General features: G+C 41.9%; 1 protein-coding gene across 1 annotated transcript in view; it reads left to right on the top strand.

Annotated features, from left to right (window-relative positions):
* Window positions 1-20,992, top strand: part of FLT3 (fms related receptor tyrosine kinase 3) — a 106,314-nt gene that overhangs the window by 15,121 nt on the left and 70,201 nt on the right. The window contains exon 2 of the mRNA XM_056110052.1: window positions 10,628-10,746. Within this exon, the coding sequence (XP_055966027.1) occupies window positions 10,628-10,746 (119 nt within the window). The remainder of the gene's footprint in view (window positions 1-10,627; window positions 10,747-20,992) is intronic.

Raw genomic sequence — 20,992 nt, 5'->3', positions numbered from 1 at the left:
ACAAAAAAAAATTATGATCAGGATGAAAAATCATTGTAACAAAGAACAGTAAATTGCTAAACTTCTAGTCAAATTAATCAGGAAAAAGAGAAAGAAAACCCAAATTTCCAAACTTTGTCCTATACTAAGTTCCTTCCCACATGAGGAGTCCCTTTTCCTTTCTCTTTTACTTTCCAATATTTTTTTCTATTTTTTAAAAAGAAAAATAAACACCAAATTTCTAATATCAGGAATAAAAGAGGAAATATCACTACAAAGTCTACAGATACTAAGAAATATTATGGAAATATTATTAACAACCTTATGCCTATATATATATATTTAATTTTTATTAGTGAGACACCATGAAGTACAGTTGTAGACTTAAAAATTTTGTGCTTGGGTTTCAATTATAGAATGATCAAATACTCATCCCTCCACCAGTGCCCATTTCCCACCACCACGGATCCCAGTATCCCTCCCACCCCCCAGCCCCCATCCCTTCCTGCCTCTGTGGCAGGGCATTCCCCTCTGTTCTCTCTCTCATTTTGAGTGTTGTGGTTTGCAAAAGAGGCATTGGGTGGCAATCCTGTTTGGTCTATAGTCTACTTTCAGCATGCTTCTCCCATCCTGGGAGGATCCTCCCAACACCCTTTATTTGGTGCTCCCTTCTCTATCTGAGCTCCCTTTCCCCCTAGCATGTGTGGCTGGCCTCCAAGTCATGGAGCAAACCTCCTGGTACTAATCTCAGCTACTCTTGGGTGTTAGTCTACTATTTTGCTACTTTATGTTCCCCAGATGAATGCAATCTTTCTATGTCTATCGCTCTCTTTCTGACTCATTTTGCTTAACATGATACTTTCCATGTAGTACCACTTGTATGTAAATTTCATGACTTCATCTTTTCTAACCGCTACATGGTACTCCATTGTGTAAATGTACCAAAGTTTCTTTAACCAGTCATCTTTTCTCGGGCACTCAGGTATTTTCCAGATTCTGACTATTGTAAAGAGTGCTGCAATGAACAAACAAATCTTATCCTATATTTGACTTCCATTTAATTGGAAAGTTCCTTAGAAGACATATACAGGTTTGTAGAAATAGGTTAATAGACTGGAGCAGATGCTCTGTGTGTTTGATGTCCAGGTTTGATCCTCCACACTGCATGATCCCTCAAACACCACCAGGAGTGGTCTTCTATCACCAACACAGAGCTGGGGGTTTACACCTTTACATGACCAGCGGTTCACACCTTAGCATGTCTCCAAAACAAACAAAATAACACCAAAAGATACACTACCAAATCTCATTCAGGATAAATTGGTAATATAAATAATTCTGTTTGCTAAAGAAATTTAATTTGTATATAAAAAAGATTTCCACAATAAAAGCTGCCAAAACAGACAACTTCACTAAAAAAGTCATCATCTATTAAAACATAAAATTACATTAATTCTACCCAGTCATTTTATGAGGCTAACTTTAAGATGTGAAAAACAGATAGAAGATATTAAAGGAATACAAAAAGCAAACCTATAGTCCAATAATTACCAATAATGTAAATGCAAAATATTTTGGCAGTCCTTTAAAGTGAAATCAAACAATATATATATATATATGAAGATAACATCATATTCAACTGGTGCTATTCTAGGAAGGCAAGCTGGGTGAGCTTTGGAAATCAGTGTAGTTCACCACAATCACAGACTAAAAGAGAAAAAACAAAAACAAACACTTCAGCATTTGACAAAATTTAACATCAGTTGCTTTTAAAGTATCCCAGAAAGCAAGGAATAAAAGTGGTACTCTTCAAACAATAAGGTACCACTTCGACTCCTTGAAAAACCTTTAGTTAACCTTTACTTAATGTCAAATGGCTAAATATTTACTTCTAAGATCAGAAATAAGTCAAAAAGTACGTACATTGTCACTACTTCTCTTTATTGGTGTACTGGAGATTCTAGTCACTATAATAAAACAGAAAAGAAACAAAGAAATCCATATTAGAAAAGAAGAAGTAAAATTGTATTTGCGGATGACACGCAAATCATAGTAACACAACTAATAAGAAAGTTCTGTAAATTTGTAGGAATAAAAATCAGGGTGGAGGCTGGAGAGGTAGTACAGCAGATGTGGCTCTTGCTTTGCATGCAATTGACCAAGTTCAATACCTGGTACCCCCTGAGGTCCCTAAAACACAGCCAGGATGGTTCCTGAGCACAGAGCCAAAGGTAAGCCTTGAGCATACCAGGTTTTTTTTTTTTATTTCTTTATTGAATCACCGTGGGAAAGGTTACAAAGCTTTCAGGTTTAGGTCTCAGTCATGCAAATATCAAACACATTTCCCTTTACCAATACTTATTTTTTACCATAAAGAACCCCAATAAAACCCCACCCCCCACCCCTCCCAGTCCCTGTGGGGCAGATGAATTCTAGTTAACACTCTATCTGCTTTGATTAGATTCATTGTTTCAATAAAAGATTCACCACTATTATTTAGAGTTTACATCCCCCCCAAATCAGACATGTTGAAAAAGCATTGTGAAGTGATTTGCTTTCTACAGCTGGGTTCAAGAATTAAATGTTGGTTTTGGATTTCTGCTATTTTACTTATTGACCCTGGAAGTATTTCTACTGAGAGTCAGATAGTTAAGAAATTGGTTTCTGTGCTCTGGAGTCGTGGCCGTGCTGGAGAGCCACTAGTGGGGGGCAACTGGTGGCCTCGGTAGGGCGTGAAGGGCGGACCGAAACGCCCCCCTTCCCATGAGGTTTTAGTTGCCCCCACTCCCCCAGCTCATACCTGCTGTCCACAAGGCTCCCATGCGGCCGCCATCTTTCTTTCCAGAGAGGAGAAGGCGACTGGGGCAACACCCTTTCCCCTCCGGACAGACCTGGTGGCCTGGATTAACGCATAGTCCATTCACTTTTCTGCTCCAAGCTGCCGGGTTCTGCATTAAGTCCTTGTGCTTCTGGGGCCGTGGCCGTGCTGGAGAGCCGCTCGCGGGGGGCAACTGGTGACCTCGGTAGGGCGTGAAGGAAGGGCCAGAACGCCCCCCTTCCCATGAGGTTTTAGTCGCCCCCACACCCCCGGCTCATACCTGCTGTCCACAAGGCTCCCATGTGGCCGCCATCTTTCTTTCCAGAGGGAGGAGGGCGGAAGGGACCAACACCCTTTCCCCTCCGGGCAGACATGATGGCCTGGATTAACGCATAGTCCTTTCACTTTTCTGCTCCAAGCTGCTGGGTTCTGCATTAAGTCCTTGTGCTTCTGGGGCTGTGGCCGTGCTGGAGAGCCGCTCATGGGGGGCAACTGGTGACCTCGGTAGGGCGTGAAGGGCGGACCGAAATGCCCCCCTTCCCATGAGGGTTTAGTCACCCCCACTCCCCCGGCTCATGCCTGCTGTCCACAAGGCTCCCATGTGGCCGCCATCTTTCTTTCCAGAGAGGAGAGGGCGAATGGGGCAACACCCTTTCCCCTCCAGCAGACTTGATGGCCTGGATTAATGCATAGTCCGTTCACTTTTCTGCTCCAAGCTGCTGGGTTCTGCATTAAGTCCTTGTGCTTCTGGGGCTGTGGCCGTGCTGGAGAGCCGCTCGTGGGGGGCAACTGGTGGCCTCGGTAGGGCGTGAAGGACGGACCGGAACGCCCCCCTTCCCATGAGGTTTTAGTCGCCCCCACACCCCCGGCTCATACCTGCTGTCCACAAGGCTCCCATGCGGCCGCCATCCTTCTTTCCAGAGAAGAGAGGGCGACTGGGGCAACACCCTTTCCCCTCCGGACAGACATGATGGCCTGGATTAACGCATAGCCCGTTCACTTTTCTGCTCCAAGCTGCTGGGTTATGCATTAAGTCCTTGTGTTTCTGGAGCTGTGGCCGTGCTCCAAACTTAACTCTGATTTTCAGAGAGAAATGTTGGGTGGTTTACTTCCCATGGATCACTTTGTATATAGAGAGACGTCGCGTGGCTGCATAAGCGGACGCGCGGTTTTGAGGAAAAGTCCTAGTTCCTGCATACTCGAGCTGTGCTTGTAGAGGCTTCTGGTCACCGGGGTTCCATCTGTGGGAGGCGGGATGCAGTACCTACCCCAACTGGGACTTCCCGATGATCTCGGCTCTTTTTGGAACCTGTTTTTTTTTTTTTTTCCTTCGGGATCTGTGGATCCCGCCCTCCATGTTGTCCTTCTCTTTGGCTGAATGCTGTAAAGATGGCGCTGGGGGGCCGCCAGGTTTTTTAAAAAGTATAAGTCAATAATTTTCTATAACAATCATAAACTGAAGAAAATAATTAAAATGTAAAACTGGGATAAATATAGGCAAAATCTATACAATAATTATGGATAAATAATAGCTCAACTAGCTGGAGCACATGCTTTGTACAATGAGGCTTTATAGTGACCCCTGAGCATGGATCTGTGAGTAGCTTCTTCAATAATAACAAATAATAAAGGTAGATATACCATGTTTATAAATAATAAAGGTAGATATACCATGTTTATAAATAATAAAGGTAGATATACCTTTTATATAAAATATAAAATATACCATGTTTATAAAGAATAAAGGTAGATATACCTTTATATTTTATATAAAAGCTAGATATACCTTTATATTTTATAATAAAGGTAGATATACCTTTGTAAACAATGAATGTTTATAAATAATAAAGGTAGATATACCATGTTTATATATTTGTTTTGTTTTGTTTTGTTTTTATTTTTTATAATTTTATTTATTGAATCACCGTGAGAGCAGTTACAAAGCTTTCGGGTCTAAGTCTCGGTCATACAATGAAACACCCATCCCTTCACCAGTGCCCATTCTCCACCCCCAACAACCCCAGTAAACCCCCATCCCACACCCTCCCCCTACCTGTGAGGCAGATGATTTCCACATTATTCTCGCTCTACTTTGATCACATTCAGTATTTTGACACCAGACCCACCATTATTATTTGAGATTTTACCCCAACACTCAGATCTGCTGAAAAGGCAACAGTAGACAATTTGTTTTCTATTGCTGGTCATGAATAACATATGATGTCGCATGGCTGCGTGATTTTGAAATGCCAAAATTTTAACACTTAAATCTGGAGGGATTTCTACCAAAACCTGCTGGGTTCCAAGGTTTGCTCCTGAGTCTCTGGGATCATGGCCGTTAAGCAGCTTGATCAGGAACCAGAAAGGCCGTTCGTGAGCAATGACTTGGGGTCTCATTGGGATGGGGAGGATAGGACCGGCTCCACCCCCAACCTGTGAGGCCCAAAATGTCTCGTCACTGTGGGCCCAAACCTGACTGTCCAATGGCCTCTGAAGGATGACAGCCACTGAGCCGCCAGGGGGAAGCAGGCGGAGAGACAACACCCTTTCCCCACTGGGGTGGCCCGGCAACAGTAACCTACTGTGGGGTCTGCACGCATTTCTGCCAAAAGCCACTGGGTTTCGAGATTTGTTTCTGAGTCTCTGAGATCATGGCCGTTAAGCAGCTTGATCAGGAGCTAGAGAGGCCATTCGTGGACGATGACTTAGGGTCTCGTTGGGTCGGGGAGGACAGGACCGGCTCCACATCCATCCCATGAGGCCCAACAAGTTTCATCACCGCGGGCCCAAGCCTGACTATCCAGTGACCTCTGGAGGATAACGGCCACGGAGCCACCAAGGGGGAGCAGGCGGAGTGACAACACCTTTTCCCCCCTGGGGTGGCCCGGCAACAGTAACCTACTGTGGGGTTCAACGCATTTCTGCCAAAAGCCACTGGGTTTCGAGATTTGTTTCCGAGTCTCTGAGATCATGGCCATTAAGCAGCTTGATCAGGAGCCAGAGAGGCCCTTCGCAGGCAATGACTTGGGGTCTCGTTGGGGTGGGGAGGACAAGACCAGCTCCACCTCCATCCCGTGAGGCCCTGCGTGTCTCGTCACTGGGCGCCCAAACCTGACTGTCCAGTGGCCTCTGGAGAATTGCAGCCACTGGGCCGCCAGGGGGAACAGGCCAAGGCACGAAACCTATTCCCACCTGGGTTGGCCCAGCACCGGTAACCGACTGCAGGGACCGGACGCATTTCTGCCAAAAGCTGCTGGGTTTTGAGATTTGTTTCTGAGTCTCTGGGATCATGGCCCATTAAGCAGTTCAGTCAGGAACCAGAGAGGCTATGCCTCCAATTATATAGTTGAGCTGGAGGTGTTTTGTGGGTGTGTTTCCCACATACCTAACTTTTGGCCTTTTACTTTCTTGGTAAACTTTGCCCCAAGTTTTTGGGGTCTGGCCAAAGGCACAACAGCAATTTTGGGGTATCTGGAAGTCTGAAGGTGCCATCAGGCTGCTGATGCACTCACCTCACAGGTACAGATTGATCTGCTGGCGGCACCATACCCCCCACCCATGTTTATATTTTGTAAATTAGAAATGTTTTTAAATGTCTATTTTGTGCACCTTAACCTAGTATTTCTATACAACTTCTTTTGAGGTAGGAGCAATAGTACAGTGGGTCGGATGCCTGACTTGATTGAAGCCATTCTGGGCTCAATCCCTGGCACCACAAACCAGAGCCCTCCAGGAGTGATCCCTGAGTGCAGAACCAAGAGTAAGTCCAAGAGTCTCTGTGGGGAGCCTAAAAACTAAAAAAACAAATGAAACCCCAACTTCTTTTAAAATCCCTGTAGAACTTTTTGCAATAATGGAAAAAGCTGATTCCAACATTCATATTGAAATGAAAGAGACCCAGAACAATTTTGAGAAGAGCTAAATTGGAGAACTTACTATACTTGATTTCAAGTACTATTATTAAGCAGGTCATAATAAAACTGGTATCCAGTTACACAAAATAGATCAATGAAAAAGTATAAGGATTACAAAACTAGCTCGGAAATATGCAGCTCATTTATTTTTAATGAGGGCATTGTTAACTAAAGTGAAAAGGATCACTGCTGTGTGGAGAAGTAGAAAATTAATTTCTCAGAGTTTAAAATTCAAGGTTGAATAAAGACAAAGGCCAACAGAGTTTGTTGTGTTTGTTTTGGTTTGGGAACCACATGTGGTGGTGCTTAGAAGACCATATGTAGAGCCTGGGATTGAACCCATGCCTCTGCATGCAAGTCGCTGCAGGTGCTCCAACCATTACAACTTCACTCTGCCCTCAGAGAGTTTTGATTAGTTGCTTCCACAATCCACCCCTGCCTCTCAGTGCAAATTTTGGTTTATATACAGTTATAACAGGTGGATTATTCTCAGAGGGGAAAAATCTCATTAAAGTGGCTGGGCTTAGGAATTAGGCTGGGAGGCCAGAATGATGGTACAGTGGGTAGAGCATTTGTCTTGCATGTGGCCAACCCGTGTTTGATCCCTGTCACCCCATATAGTCTCCTGAACCTGCTAGGAGTGATCCTTGAGTGCAGTCAGAAGGCCTGAGCGCTGTCAGGTGTGGGCTAACCCCCATTCACCACCACCACCTCTTCCCCCTCCCACCCCCCATCCCCACCTGGAAAAAGGAAAGGAAAGAAAAAGAAATTAGGCTGGGAATAGCCCAAAGGACTGTGGTTCAAGCTTCCTTGAGAGCCCCAGCACTGCCAGGATATCTCCCAACTCCTCTCCCCCTTTAGGGGGAGCTTTAGCTAGGACCCACCTGGAAACATTCCTGGTTGTGGCCCCCAAACAAAGCAAAACAAAAGACTCAGAGGGGACAAAGAATTTGTCTCCTGACAGGTTTAGGGCAATTCCAAACATCCTAGTTGAACCAGAAAAAGATACATTTTGAACTTGTGATCTTTACTCGAGGCAGGAAATGTTCTAGGTTTGAGGAAATGCAAATTAAGAGAAAATAATTTGTCTAAAGATATTTTGATTAGAATCTCATTTAGCCTGGTCTTCACAGTTTTCTGTAGGCACATTTGTATAATAGTGTCCACTATGAGCTGGAAAATGGATGGGAAAAGGTGGGAAAGGGCCTCCAGGGCCTCCCGCAAAAGGTTTTCTTCTTGCTGGCTGACTTAAAGGATCTCTGCAAATTCACTTCTGTGCAGTTTTATCCCATATTATATCCCATATTATAGGAATAATTTAGTGGCTAAATCATAACTTTTCAACAAATTGTTTCAGCCATTGAGTATTCATATGCATTTATATCAGAAAGTTAGATCCATCGGTTTTGCCATATAAATAGCCAACAGTGGCCAACAGGGAGAGAGAACAGGAGTTAGAGGAGCTCCTTGCCTGCAGTCAAGCCCAGTTCTATCCCTGGCACCTTGTGGCCCATGGTCCCTGGAGCATCTCCTAGTGCAGCTTTGGAGGCCCTTGAGCCCTGATGAGGTGGCTTTGGTGGCCCATGGGATGCAGCAGCACATTCTCAGACTGCACATTGAACTATTGGCCCAGTTAGCTGAGGATCACCTGGAGGGATCCCCAGAAGGCCCCCAAATTTTTAAAAATAAAAAGCTGATTAAAGAACTTGGAACTGGAAGATAGCTCAAAGGGCTGAAGCACACACTCTGATCCCCGGCACCACATGGCCCCTGAGAACAGAGCCAGGAATAGACCACAAGCCCTGCCCCTTACCTCGTAACCCCCCTAAAAAAACCTTTTAAAAAGTTGATCCTGGGCCAGAGAGAGTGTACAGCCTTGCATGTGGTCAACTAGAGTTGAATCCCCAGTATCCCATATGGTCCCCAGAGCACTGCCAGGTGTAATTCCTGAATGCAGAGCCAGGAGTAACCCCTGAGCATTATTGGGTGTGGCCCCAAAGCAAAAACAAAACAAAAACACTAAATGCAAAATCTAAAATGATCAGACTTTTAGGAGTAACTTTTTTCACCTTAAATAGGATACAAAGTTTTGGGGGTTGGGGCGATAGTACAGCGGGTAGGGCGTTTTCCTTGCACATGGCTGACCTAGGTTTGATTCTCAGCATCCTATATGGTCCCCTGAGCACCTCCATGAGTAATTCCTGAGTACCGAGCCAGGAATAACCCCTGAACATTGCTGGGTGTGACACAAAAAGCAAAACAAACAAACAAAAAATAGGATTTTTAGGTAAAAGTCTGAAAGCATAATCCCTGAGAAAAGACTGAGGAACTGAATATTTCTAACATGAAGGGTTTCTGGTCTTCAAAGACTGGAACCTCCAAGATGGCTCCGTGGCTAAAGCACCTGTAGGTGTGAGGTTCTGGGTTTCTTCCTAGGTGGGGCACATATGGAGAATCCAATCCGGCAGCTCTGTGGTCTGTGCTCCTCAGTTCAATGGTGAGCAGTGACTACCGAGCACCAGATGTGCATCCCCTGGCATGTGCTGAGAAGACAGCTGAAGAATTCGCACCCCAGTGAATACCATGGTCCAGTATTCGAGCTCCATAACATAATACTTTCCCCCTGGTGCTCACACAACCCAGCATGTGTACAGCAACTCCCCCCACCTCCCCACCCCTCAGTCATGTATATTACCTGAGGAAAGGAAGAGAAACAAATAAAGGCAAGCTGTCAATTGGCAAATATATTTTGTTAATGACATAACTGATAAAGGATTTATATCCAGAATTTTTGGGGGGGCCACACCCGGTGATGCACAGGGGTTACTCCTGGCTCTGCACTCAGGAATTACTCCTGGTGGTACTCGAGGGACCATATGGGATGCTGAGAATCGAACCTGGGTTGGCCATGTGCAAGGCAAATGCCCACTGTGCTATTGGTCCAGCCCCTTGTTTTGTTTTATTTTGGGAACTGTGCTCCGGGATCACTTATAGCTGAGCTCGGGAGACTATATGGGTTCTGGGAATTGAACCTCGTTGGCTATGCTCAAAGCAAGTGCCAAACCCATTGTACTACCCACTCTCCTTCTGATTCTTTTTAAACTTTCAAAAAGTGATGTCAGTCTGGTGAAGGATTGTTGTTGGGACACTATGTTTGCAACTCGATCAGTTTCAGTCATACCCTGGCAATTTTTAAAAGTTTTAATTGAGGGGTCAGAGAGATAACATAGGAATTTATGTGCTTACTTTGCATGTGTCAGAAGTAGCCCCCAAGTACTAATAGATGTGTCCCCAATCCCCGCAGTCACTACACCAACTTGCATGTAGAAAGAGTAGCTGGCACACATAATAAGTCCTTAGTTACAGCACAAATATTATATTTATTTTTACTAGGGAGGGGGTTGCTATGGACTCTTATGGCTTGGTGCTCAGATGTAGTAGTTCCTATTGGTGCTCTGTGGACTGAAAGTGCCAGGGATTGTATCTGGGTCTCCACCATGCGAGGCATATGCTCTCACTCTCTGAACTATCTTCCAGGCCCTTTCTTTTCATTTTTGTTCAATTTATTTTTACATTTTGGTGTGGGGGTCACGCCTGGCAATGCTCTGGGGATGCTCCCAGCCAGTTATACTGAGTTGTTTCTGGTGGTGTTTGGGAGACCAAGAGAAAAATAAATGGTGATGTCAGAGAGTCCTGAATTCTCCTCAACCCATTGCCAGGGACCAACCCTGGGTGGACAGTCCTGATCAGGTTATTCCTGGCTTAGCACTTAGGAATTACTCCTTACCATGCTTAGGAAACCATCTGGGATGCCAGGGATCAAACCCAGTTCAGCTGTGTGCAAGGCAAATACCATCCCCACTGTACTATCACTCTGGTTCCTTATCAACATTATTGTCTTTGTTCTATTTTACAGTTATTTTCACAGCCATGATATTTGAGACTACTCCAAAACAAGATCTGCCTGTGATGAAATGTGTTTTAATCCATCATAAGAACAACAATTCATCAGTGGGGATAGCTTCGCACTCTATGGTAAAGTAACATTAAAATGACAACTTACAAGCTTTTCTCTGGAGACCATACTTTGTTACATTATCAAGAACCTACAGGTTACTTAGACTTTGTTTTTTGTGTATTTAATGATATACAAACTCACATCTGGTGAAGATGAGGTCTATACTCATAGATTGTTGGCCCTTTATTCCATCAAGAATCATGTTCTCCAGATGGATAGCTCAGTGGGGTTGGAGCACATACTATGTATAGTCCCTTGAGAACTTCCTGGAGTAACACCTGAGCACCAAAGCAGGAGTAGGTCCTGAGCACCTACCCAATATTATACCAACATTTTATATATACATATATATGTATATATGTGTTGTGTGTATAAAATATATGTTTTTTGGTTTTGAGGTCACAACAAGCAGTGCTCAGGACTTACTCCTGGCTCTGTGCTCAGGAATTATTCCTGGTGAGGTGTGGGGGGGCCATATGGGATGATGGAGATCAAACCCAGATCAGTCGTGTACAAGGCAAGCACACTACCTGCTGTACTATCACTTGGACCCTTCTTCCACTATCATTTTTTTAAAGCTAAAATAGTTTTCATTAGAGGGAAGAGAGTGAGACAACACAGTGATGAATATTTCTAACATGAAGGTCTCCAGCAGGGAGCAATCAGCATCATTTTGAACTACTTCTTCCTAACTTTCCCATTGGGTCAGTTACCAGGTCTTGTTTATTCCCTTTCTTTTATATAATTACCTCATTTTTTTTAGTCTCATCGCCACTTCCCTAATTCAAACCCTCATTGACTCCTTGATCGTCACAATCATATCGTAAGTGGCTTGTTCCTTCTCCAGCCCATCTCGGGTAGGGCTGTCCCAAATGCCTTCTACAGCAGCCTCAGCCTTCGCCGCCTGGCTGGGAGCCCTCAGTGCCATCCTATGACTTCACTGGCTGATGTTGCTCCATTGTTTGCCTCTGGCTCCTTTCCACTCCAACTTGTTTTCTTTGTCACTCTCCTTCTTTATGGTGTTTATCAACATAATGTAGTCATTTACTCAAATGAAGGAAATTTAAATGTTAAGTAATTTAAAGATTTAGAAGTCTGCATGAAACAAAATTGAGTGTAAGAAACAGAGTGATGGTGGGGTGGAGGTGGATAAAGCGTTTGTATTGTCTGACTTGGGTTCAATCCTTGGAACCACTTTGGTCCCCTGCACATGTAAGAAATTATTTTTGAGTGCAGAGCCAGGAGTAAACACTGAACACAACTGGGTGTGCCCCCCCCCCCCCCCCCCCGCCAAAAACAAAGCAAACCAAAAACGGGTGTGTATTAGACAACTCTACAGACATTTCCAGTTAGGGATTCATACAAATGTATAGTCACTAAAATGCACCATCACCTGTCCACTTTCCCCAACAGAGACATAAGTATCTTGGATATTTTGAACAGTGCTGTAATGAACATAGGTGTACAGATATATTTTTGAGTTAACATTTTTGGATTCTTGGAGAAAATACTAATAAATGAGATTTTTGTGGGGGAACAGTCATAAGAGCTCAATTCTTGGGGTGTTTTAGAAGTCTCCATGCTATGTTCCATAAAGGCCAGGTGACATTCCCACCAGCATTCCCATGAAGATTCCTCTTCCCCTCATCCTTGTTGGCACTGGTTGTTTTTACTCTTATTGATGTGTGCTGATCTCACTGGTGTGAGGCAACAGATCATCATTGTTCTGATTTGATGGAGTTAATGATAAGTGATGATGAGATCTTTTTCAGATGCTCATTGGCCATCTGAATGTCTTCTTTGGGGAAATACCCATATAGCCCTTCTCCACATTTACCATTGAAGCTGTTTTTGTTAAATGTTGTGAGTGCTATGCAAATCTTGGTTATTAGCCGTTTTTCAGATGTATAATAAATGAATATTTTCTCCCACTCAGTGGGGATGTCTATTTATTTTAGTGACATTTTGGGGTTTCTTTTTGGGCCACACCTATCAGTGCTCAGCTGCTACTCCTGTTTCTGTGCTTGGGACCACTTCTGGTGGTGCTCAAGTTATCATGTGGTGCATCAGATCAACCTGGATCCTCCCAGTATCAAAGGAAACACTCAATCCACTGAGCCATCTCCTGAACTAGTCATTACTTCTGCAGTGCAGAAGCTTCTTAGTTTGACAGTCTTGTTTATTTTTGCTTCTGTTTTCTTGACCAATAGCATTGCATCATTAAGATGACTCCAGAGACAATATTATGGAGAGGTCTCTGTTTTCCCAATATGTTTTTGTCTTTAATATTACGGTCTTTAATCCATTTTCAATTCATTTTGTGGATGGTGTGAGATAAGGCCAAGATTCATCTTATTGCATGTAGCTGACCAATTTTCAACATACAATTTGTTGAAGAGACTTTCCTTGCTTTGTTTCATGCACCCGGTTCCTTTGTGAAAAATTAAATGCCCATATATCTGAGTTTTTATCTCCATGATCTAAGTTCTATTCCATTGATCTGAGAATCTGACTTTGTTCTCCAGTTTTGATTACCACAGCTTTGTTATATAATTTATTTATTTTTTCATGACCTAAATTCTTTATATTCTTTTAATAAATTTTATTGGATCACTGTGAGATACAGTTACAAACTTGCATGATTACGTTTCAGTCACACAATGCTCAAGCACCCATCCATCCACCAGTGCACATTTTCCACCACCATTGTTCCCAGTGTCCACCCCCCACCCCCCACCCCACTCCACTCCCTACCTCTGTGATTAATACTTCTTAATCTCTCTCTAAATTGGGGGATTATGATTTGCAATACAGATACTAAGAGATCATTGTGTTTCATCCTTGGTCTACTTTCAGCATACATCTCCCATCCCGGGCAATCCCTCCAACCATCATTTACTTAGTGGTTCCTTCTCCATCCCAACTGCCACGTGCTTTTCCCCCAGCATGTGGGGCTGGCTTACAAACCATGCCATGATACTCCTGGCCCTTATCTCTACTGTTCATAGGTACTAGTCTCATATTATGCTACTTTATATTCCACAAATGAGTGCAGTCATTCTATGTCTGTCCCTCTCTTTCTGACTCATTTCACTTAGCATGATACTCTCCATATCCATCCACTTATACGCGAATTTCATGACTTCATCATCTCTTTTAACAGCTGAATAGTATTCCATTGTGTATATGTAGCCAAAGTTTCTTTAACCAGTCATCTGTTCTCAGGAACTTGGGTTATTTCCAGATTCTGGCTATTGTAAACTGTGCTGCAATAAACATACAAGTGCAGATGTCATTTCTACTTTTTTTTTTGCATCTCTGGGATATATTCCCAAGAGTGGTATTGCTGGGTTATATGGAAGTTCAATTTCTAGTTTTTGAAGGAATGTCCATATTGTTTTCCAAAAAGGCTGGACCAGTCGGCATTCCCACCAACAATGAATGAGAGTCCTTTTCTCTCCGCATGCATCCATGCCAGCACTGGTTGTTCTTGTTCTAATTGATATGTGCCAGTTTCTGTGATGTAAGATGATATATCATTGTTGTTGTGATTTGAATCTCCCTGATGATTAGCAATGTGCAGCATTTTTTTCATGTGCCTTTTGGCCATTTGAATTTCGTTTTTTTCTGGAAGTTTCTCTCCATTTTTTGATGGGGTTAGGGGTTTTTTTCTTGTAAAGTTCTATCAGTGTCTTGTATATCCTGGATATTAAGCCCCTATCTGATGGGTATTGGGTAAATATTTTTTCCCCATTCCATGGACTTTTTCTGTATTTTGGTCACTGTTTCTCTTGAGGTACAGAGCTTCTTAGTTTAATATAGTGCCATTTGTTTATATTTGTTTCCACTTGCTTGGTCAGTGGTGTTTCATCCTTGAAGATGCCTTTAGCTTCGATGTCATGAATGGTCCTGCCTACATTCATTTTCCTCCATGTACCTTATGGATTCATGTCTGATATTGAGGTCTTTAAATCACTTTGATCTGACTTTTGTGCTTGGCATTAAACAGAGTTCCGAGTTCATTCTTTTACATGTAGCTGTCCAGTTTTCCCAGAACTACTTGTTTAAAGAGGCTTTCCTTGCTCCACTTCACACTTCTTACAATATAATTTAAAATTGGAGAACTCAGTTTCCCATCTTTCTCCCATACCCCAGATTACTTTGGCATTCATAGAGTTATATTACTTCACATAAATTTTAACAGTATTCATGAACAGCATATGTGTTTCCTTTTGTTTGTGTCTTCTATATCTTTTTTAAAATTAATTTTTATTAGTGAAACACCATGAGGTACAGTTGTAGACTTACAAATTTTTGTACTTGGGTTTCGGTTATACAATGATCAAATACCAATCCCTCCACCAGTGCCCATTTTCCACCACCATGGATGTGTCTTCTGTATCTTTTAATAGTGATTTATAGTTTTAGTTTTCTTTGTATTGGAAATCCTTCACCATCTTTGTTGATTCACAGGTTCTTGATATTGGGGAGCACAATTACAAATGGGATTAAAAATTTCTCTCTACCTCATTGTGTTTAAATAGAAATAGCATGAATTTCTCAGTATTGATTTTGTAGCCTGCCACCTTATTGTATACACTATTATTTCTGGTTTTTTTTATGTAGTCTGTAAGGTATTCTAAGTATAGTATTATGTCAACTCTGAATAGGCATAGTTTGAATTCTTTTCCTATTTGAGTCCCTTTAATATATCTTTCTTGTCTGACTGCTTTGGCAAGGATTTCCAGCACAATGTTGAATAATACTGAATAAATTGTAGATCTCAGAGGAAAGGCTTTCAGTTTTTCACCATCAAGTATGATATTAGTTGTCAGTTTGTGCCTGGGACAAAACCTGGGTTGGCTGTGTGCAAGGAAAGCACCTAGCCACTGTACTATCATTCTGGACCTTGCTAAGATTTGTGTGTGTGTGTGTGTGTGTGTGTGTGTGTGTGTGTGTGTGTGAATCTTTGCATCTATGTTCATCAGGGATATTGCTCTGTAAATTCTTTGTTTTCCCTTTTTTTATGTATGGGTCACTCCTGGTGATACTCTGAGAATTTAATACTGTGGATCAAATTTGGGTCTCCAGTACACAGATTGTGTGCTTCAGCCCACGGAACTCTCTCCTACCTTGTAATTTTCTCATTTTTATGTCTATCTGCTTTTGGTACAGAGAAATATTGGTCTCATAAATTGTTTGGAAGAATTTCAGTTTCTTTGACTTTTTGGAAGAGTCTGAGGAAAATAGAAAGATCCAGTCTGAAGGTTTGAAAGAACTCACTGGTGAATCTATCTGGACTCGGTTTTTTGTTTGGGGAAGGTCCTTTAATAAAGTTTCAATTTCTGTGTTAGTAATTGGTCTGTTCAGATGTTCTGCTTCCTCCTGATTCCATCTTGGAGGTTATAGAATTTTAAAAATATGTCAATTTCTTCTAGGTTCTTAAATTTTGCGGCATTAAATTTTTTTACAACAATCTCAGAGGTATTTTGAATATCTGTGGCATCTCATAACTTCTCCTCTTCTATCATATCTAACCTACTAGATCTTGTTTTTTAAAAAATTTTTAGTCTAATTAAGAGTTTGTCAATATTCTTCTTCTAAAAAAGCATTTCTTGGGGTTGGGGGGTGGAAGAGCTACTGGGTTCATTGATGGTGGAGAATGGGCACTGGTGAAGGGATGGGTACTTGATCATTGTATAACTGAAACCCAAGCACGAAAGTTTGTAAGCCTACAACTGTACCTCATGGTGTTTCACTAATAAAAAAAATTTTTTTAAATAAAAAGCAGTTCTTGGTTTCATTGATCTTTGTGTGTGTGTGTGTGTGTGTGTGTGTGTGTGTGTTTCTGTTTAGTTGATTTACTGGGTTCCACCTACCCTTTTGTTTACTTTTGATTCCCTTTGTTGTTCTTTTTCTAGTATGATAAGATGTGTAGTTAGGTTATTTATGTAGGCTTTTTTTGGTTTCATGATGAATATTTTCATTACTGTGAACTTTCATCTTAGAGTAGATTTTGTTGTATTTCATATGCTCCTGTAACTCATGTTTTCATTCTCATTTGTTTCCAATTTTTTTTTATCTCCAATATGACCCACTTGGTTGTTCATAGTAAGTTGTTTCATTTACAAGTATTTGAGTTTTCCAGAATTTTCCATTTATAATTAATTTCTACTTTCATAGCTTTGTGATCTCAGAAGGTATCTGACATGATTTCCATGCTCTGGAAATTATGGAGAGCTCTTTTATGTCCCACAATATGGTCTGTCTTGGGAATGTCCCATGTACACTGGAAAAGAATGTGTACTTGACTTTGGGATGTATGGAGGCTCTGTGCATGCCCATCTATTAAGCCCATCTATTCCAATAATATCAATTTTTCCTTAATGTTATTATTATTTATTTATTTTTGCCTACTCGATCTTTCTAGTGGTAAGAGGTAGGTGTTAAAATTTCGTCCAACTACTGTGTTGCTGTTAATATCTTTCTTTAGGTCTTTTAGCAGTTGTTTTACAAACTTTTAGTAATTCCCTCATTTGGTCCATGTATATTCATGAGTATAATGGTGGATTTTATTTTTTGTTTAGTGTTTTAAGCTTTATATGGTGGGACTCATGGCTCACTTCTGGCAGTGCTCAAGCAATCATATGCAGTGCCATGGATTGAACCAGACCTCCTGCATGCAACACATGTGCTCTAGCCCATTGAATTATCTCTCAAGCTCAAAATCTTCTTGATGTACAAATCTCTTGATCATTAAATAATGACCATCCCTGTTTCTTATAACCTTTTCAAATTTGAAATCTATACTGTCTGATCCAAGTATTGCCATCCTAGTCTTTTTTGAAGCTACCACTTTTTGTATATTCTGGAGCAATAGCACAGCGGGCAGGACGTTTGCCTTGCATGCAACCAACATGGCCGACCCGAGTTCGATTCCTCTGCCCCTCTCGGAGAGCCTGGCAAGCTACCGAGAGTAGTTTGCCCATACGGTAAAGCCTGGCAAGCTCCCCGTGACGTATTCGATATGCCAAACACAGTAACAAGTCTCACAGTGTTACTGGGCCCGCTCAAGCAAATCGATGAACAACGGGACAGTGACAGTGAGTATAAAGAGATAAAATAAGGGAGGATACAGTATTAAACAATGACAATCTCTTGACTTTGGATAGCACAACTGATTACCAAGCAGTGGGAACAGGCAAAGGAAAAAATCAGACTAGAAGTGATATAGAGTTAGTAGTATAGGATCTTGGGCACTTTGCTGGTTCTGGGGTGCAGCAACTTCAATAATGTAAACCTTGGGTCAGAGTGATAGTGCAGTGGGTAGAGCTTTTTCCTTGCACATGGCCAATCTGGGTTCGATCCCCCATCTATCTTTCTTTCTTTCTTTCTTTCTTTCTTTCTTTCTTTCTTTCTTTCTTTCTTTTTTGCTTTTTGGGTCACACCTGGCAATGTACAGGGGTTACTCCTGGCTCTGCACTCAGAAATTACCCCCAGTGGTGCTCAGGGGACCATATGGGATGCTGGGAATTGAACCCGGGTTGGCAGCGTGCAAGGCAAGTGCCCTACCCGCTGTGCGATTGCTCAAGCCCCACAATCTCCCATATTTCATTTGGTTCCCTGAGCTCCTGCTAGGAGTAATTCCTGAGTACAAAGCAGGAGTAAGCTCTGAGTACCTCTGAGAGTGACCCCAAAATGAAAACCAAACAAACAAAATCCCCCCAAAACAAAATATCCTCTAAATTTTAATACTGATATGCCCAAGTTATCTAAACTATGATGATTTAATAATAATAGAAAGTTGTTTTTCAAGCCTTTGTCTTTGAACCTGTGTTTATCAGGACTATTGAGGTATGTCTTTTGTAATCTTGATTAGTTGAGTTCAATTTCTTGATCAATCCAACACTCTGTGGCTTTTGATAGGTGAGGTCAGGTCATCAACATTAAGAGACATTACTGAGATAAAGGAATTTATTGCCATCATTTTGTAGAGAATTCCTCAGGATTCCTATAATTCAGCTATTGTTATAAATCAGAATAATCCTCTTAGAATTATTCCACAGTTCCTTGATATTGTCTTCATTTCTTTTCACTCTTTCTTCTTCTTCTGTTCTTTAGTGATGGTTATCTGCATCTTATTATTCAGCACACTAATTTATTTCTTAACTTCTAAGGCCATGACCATCCAATGAATCTCTTAGTTCCACGACCATGATTTTCAGACTTGTGCCTTCTGATTGCAATTTTCTCATGTTATTTCATACTTTTTCTTTGTTGGAGGTCTGTTTATTGTTTCCTTTCATTTTAAAAAGTATTTACCACGATCACTTTGAAGCTATCATCTGAGAGGGTATAGAGCTGGTGAGTGCTGGGCACCGTTCTGAATTAGTTGCCTTTACCCATTAATTTTGGTGGACTCCTCCCTTTGCCATTGTGTCTGCCATGCAGTGAAGGTTAGGAGAAGTGTCTGGGTTCAGGTAATCATTTAAGGTTTGCTTTTACCAGTTCTATGCATAGCCTATGCTGCTGCATTTATGTTGCATCCAACCACTGCTGGAACTGTACAGTATAAATCAGTGTGAGTTCCCTGCTCTCACACTTCTCAGTGCCTCTCACTGGCCCTGTTGCCTCAGTCACTGGGTTTGTCAGCTGGCACACTAGAACCAGCCTTTCTTGTTTCACGATTTATTCTTTTTGAGACTTGGTAAATGTTTACACTCTATGTGCTTTGGGCAGGGAATGTCGGGACCTTGTCTTCACCTGGAGTCACAATGGCTTTTTGCTCCCATCTCAATTTGGAGTGCTGGAGAGTTTTCTTTGTCTGGGGCCACAGCCATGTGCCCCTCTGCAGTTGCTGGACTGGGCCCTGCTAAGCCCTGACCAGCCTCTGCCTTGGCTTTGTTGCAGATGAACAGTCTTTTGACTGGAGTGAATTTACAGGCCATCACTACTACTTCTGCCCTTGTGCAGATTCCTTTGTTTATGTCTATGTTTTGTTCCATTCAGAGGCCCGCTTCTCTGCCATCTTCATTTGGTGATAACTTTCAAATTCAACTCTATGAAAGCCTTTTTGGAAGACCATATGGACATTCCTATAAAAAATTTAAAAAACTAGGAATTGAGCTTCCATTTGACCCAGCAATTCCACTCCTGGGAATATACCCCAAGAGCCCAAAAGCAGAAATCAGAAAGGACATCTGCACTCATTGAAGCACTATATACAATAGTCAAAATTTAGAAAAAACCCAAATGCCCACAAATAGGCAGCTGGATAAAGAAACTATGATACACAGACACAATGGATTACTACACAGTCTTTTAAAAAAAAGATAAAGTCACGTAATTTGCTGTAACGTGGATGGAGATGAAGAATATCATGTTAATAAAATCAGCCAGAGGTATAGGGACAGATTCAGTTCTCTGTTATATGTGGGAGATAAATAAACCTTGTAAGGTAATAACAAATGCTCAATTGTAATAGAAACAAAGAGCAAGAGAATTGTTTTTCTGTAGGAAGCTTGTCACTTGGGCAGGGGTGAAGGGAATAAGTTAGGGAAGGGAACACTAGCACAATGGGGAGGGGGCAAATTTCTGACTTATAGGCAGACGAGAATTGGAGGGAAACTGGGGACATTGGTGGAGGGTGGTGGGCACTGGTAAAGAGATTGTTGTTGGAACAATATTCGCCTGAAATTCAATGATAAACATCTTTGTAACTTTGTAATTAATAGTGATTCAATTTTTAATATAAGAAAGAAAAAGAAAAAAAAGCCAAAAAAATACAGCTTTCAAGGAGCTGGAGTGATAGTACAGTGGGTAAGGCATTTGCCTTGCCCCTGGCTGACCCATGTTCAATCCCTGTCATTCCAAGCACCCCTACTAGTCTCTGAGTCCTGTGCACCACAGAGAATTCAAATGTAAGAAGCTGGTGTTTGGGGATTTGTTTTGCTTTAGGTGTCTGGGTGAAATGAGTTTTGATCAACTGCAGGGTTAGGTTTTTGAAGGAAGGGAAGTAGGAGTGAACATGCAGCCTGTTGGGTGAGGACAGGTAATCTGGGAGTTAGTGGGGAAGGGAGTGACCTTTCTGTGCTCATTACTAGGTAATAGGAAGTAAAGCAGGCCACCCCACTTGGCTGACAGTAAACTAACTGCCTCTAGTCAAGTCATTGCCTAGAATCAAATTTGAAGATAGTATATAATACATACATTTCTTTTTATAGTAGTAGTATCCACTTGAAGTAGTAGGTTTAAATGAATCAT

Source organism: Sorex fumeus, unplaced genomic scaffold (genome assembly GCF_029834395.1).
Source record: "Sorex fumeus unplaced genomic scaffold, SorFum_2.1 ptg000008l, whole genome shotgun sequence".
NCBI lineage: Eukaryota > Metazoa > Chordata > Mammalia > Eulipotyphla > Soricidae > Sorex > Sorex fumeus.
Note: the sequence above shows the minus strand (reverse complement) of the source record. Positions and strands in the feature narration are given on the sequence as shown.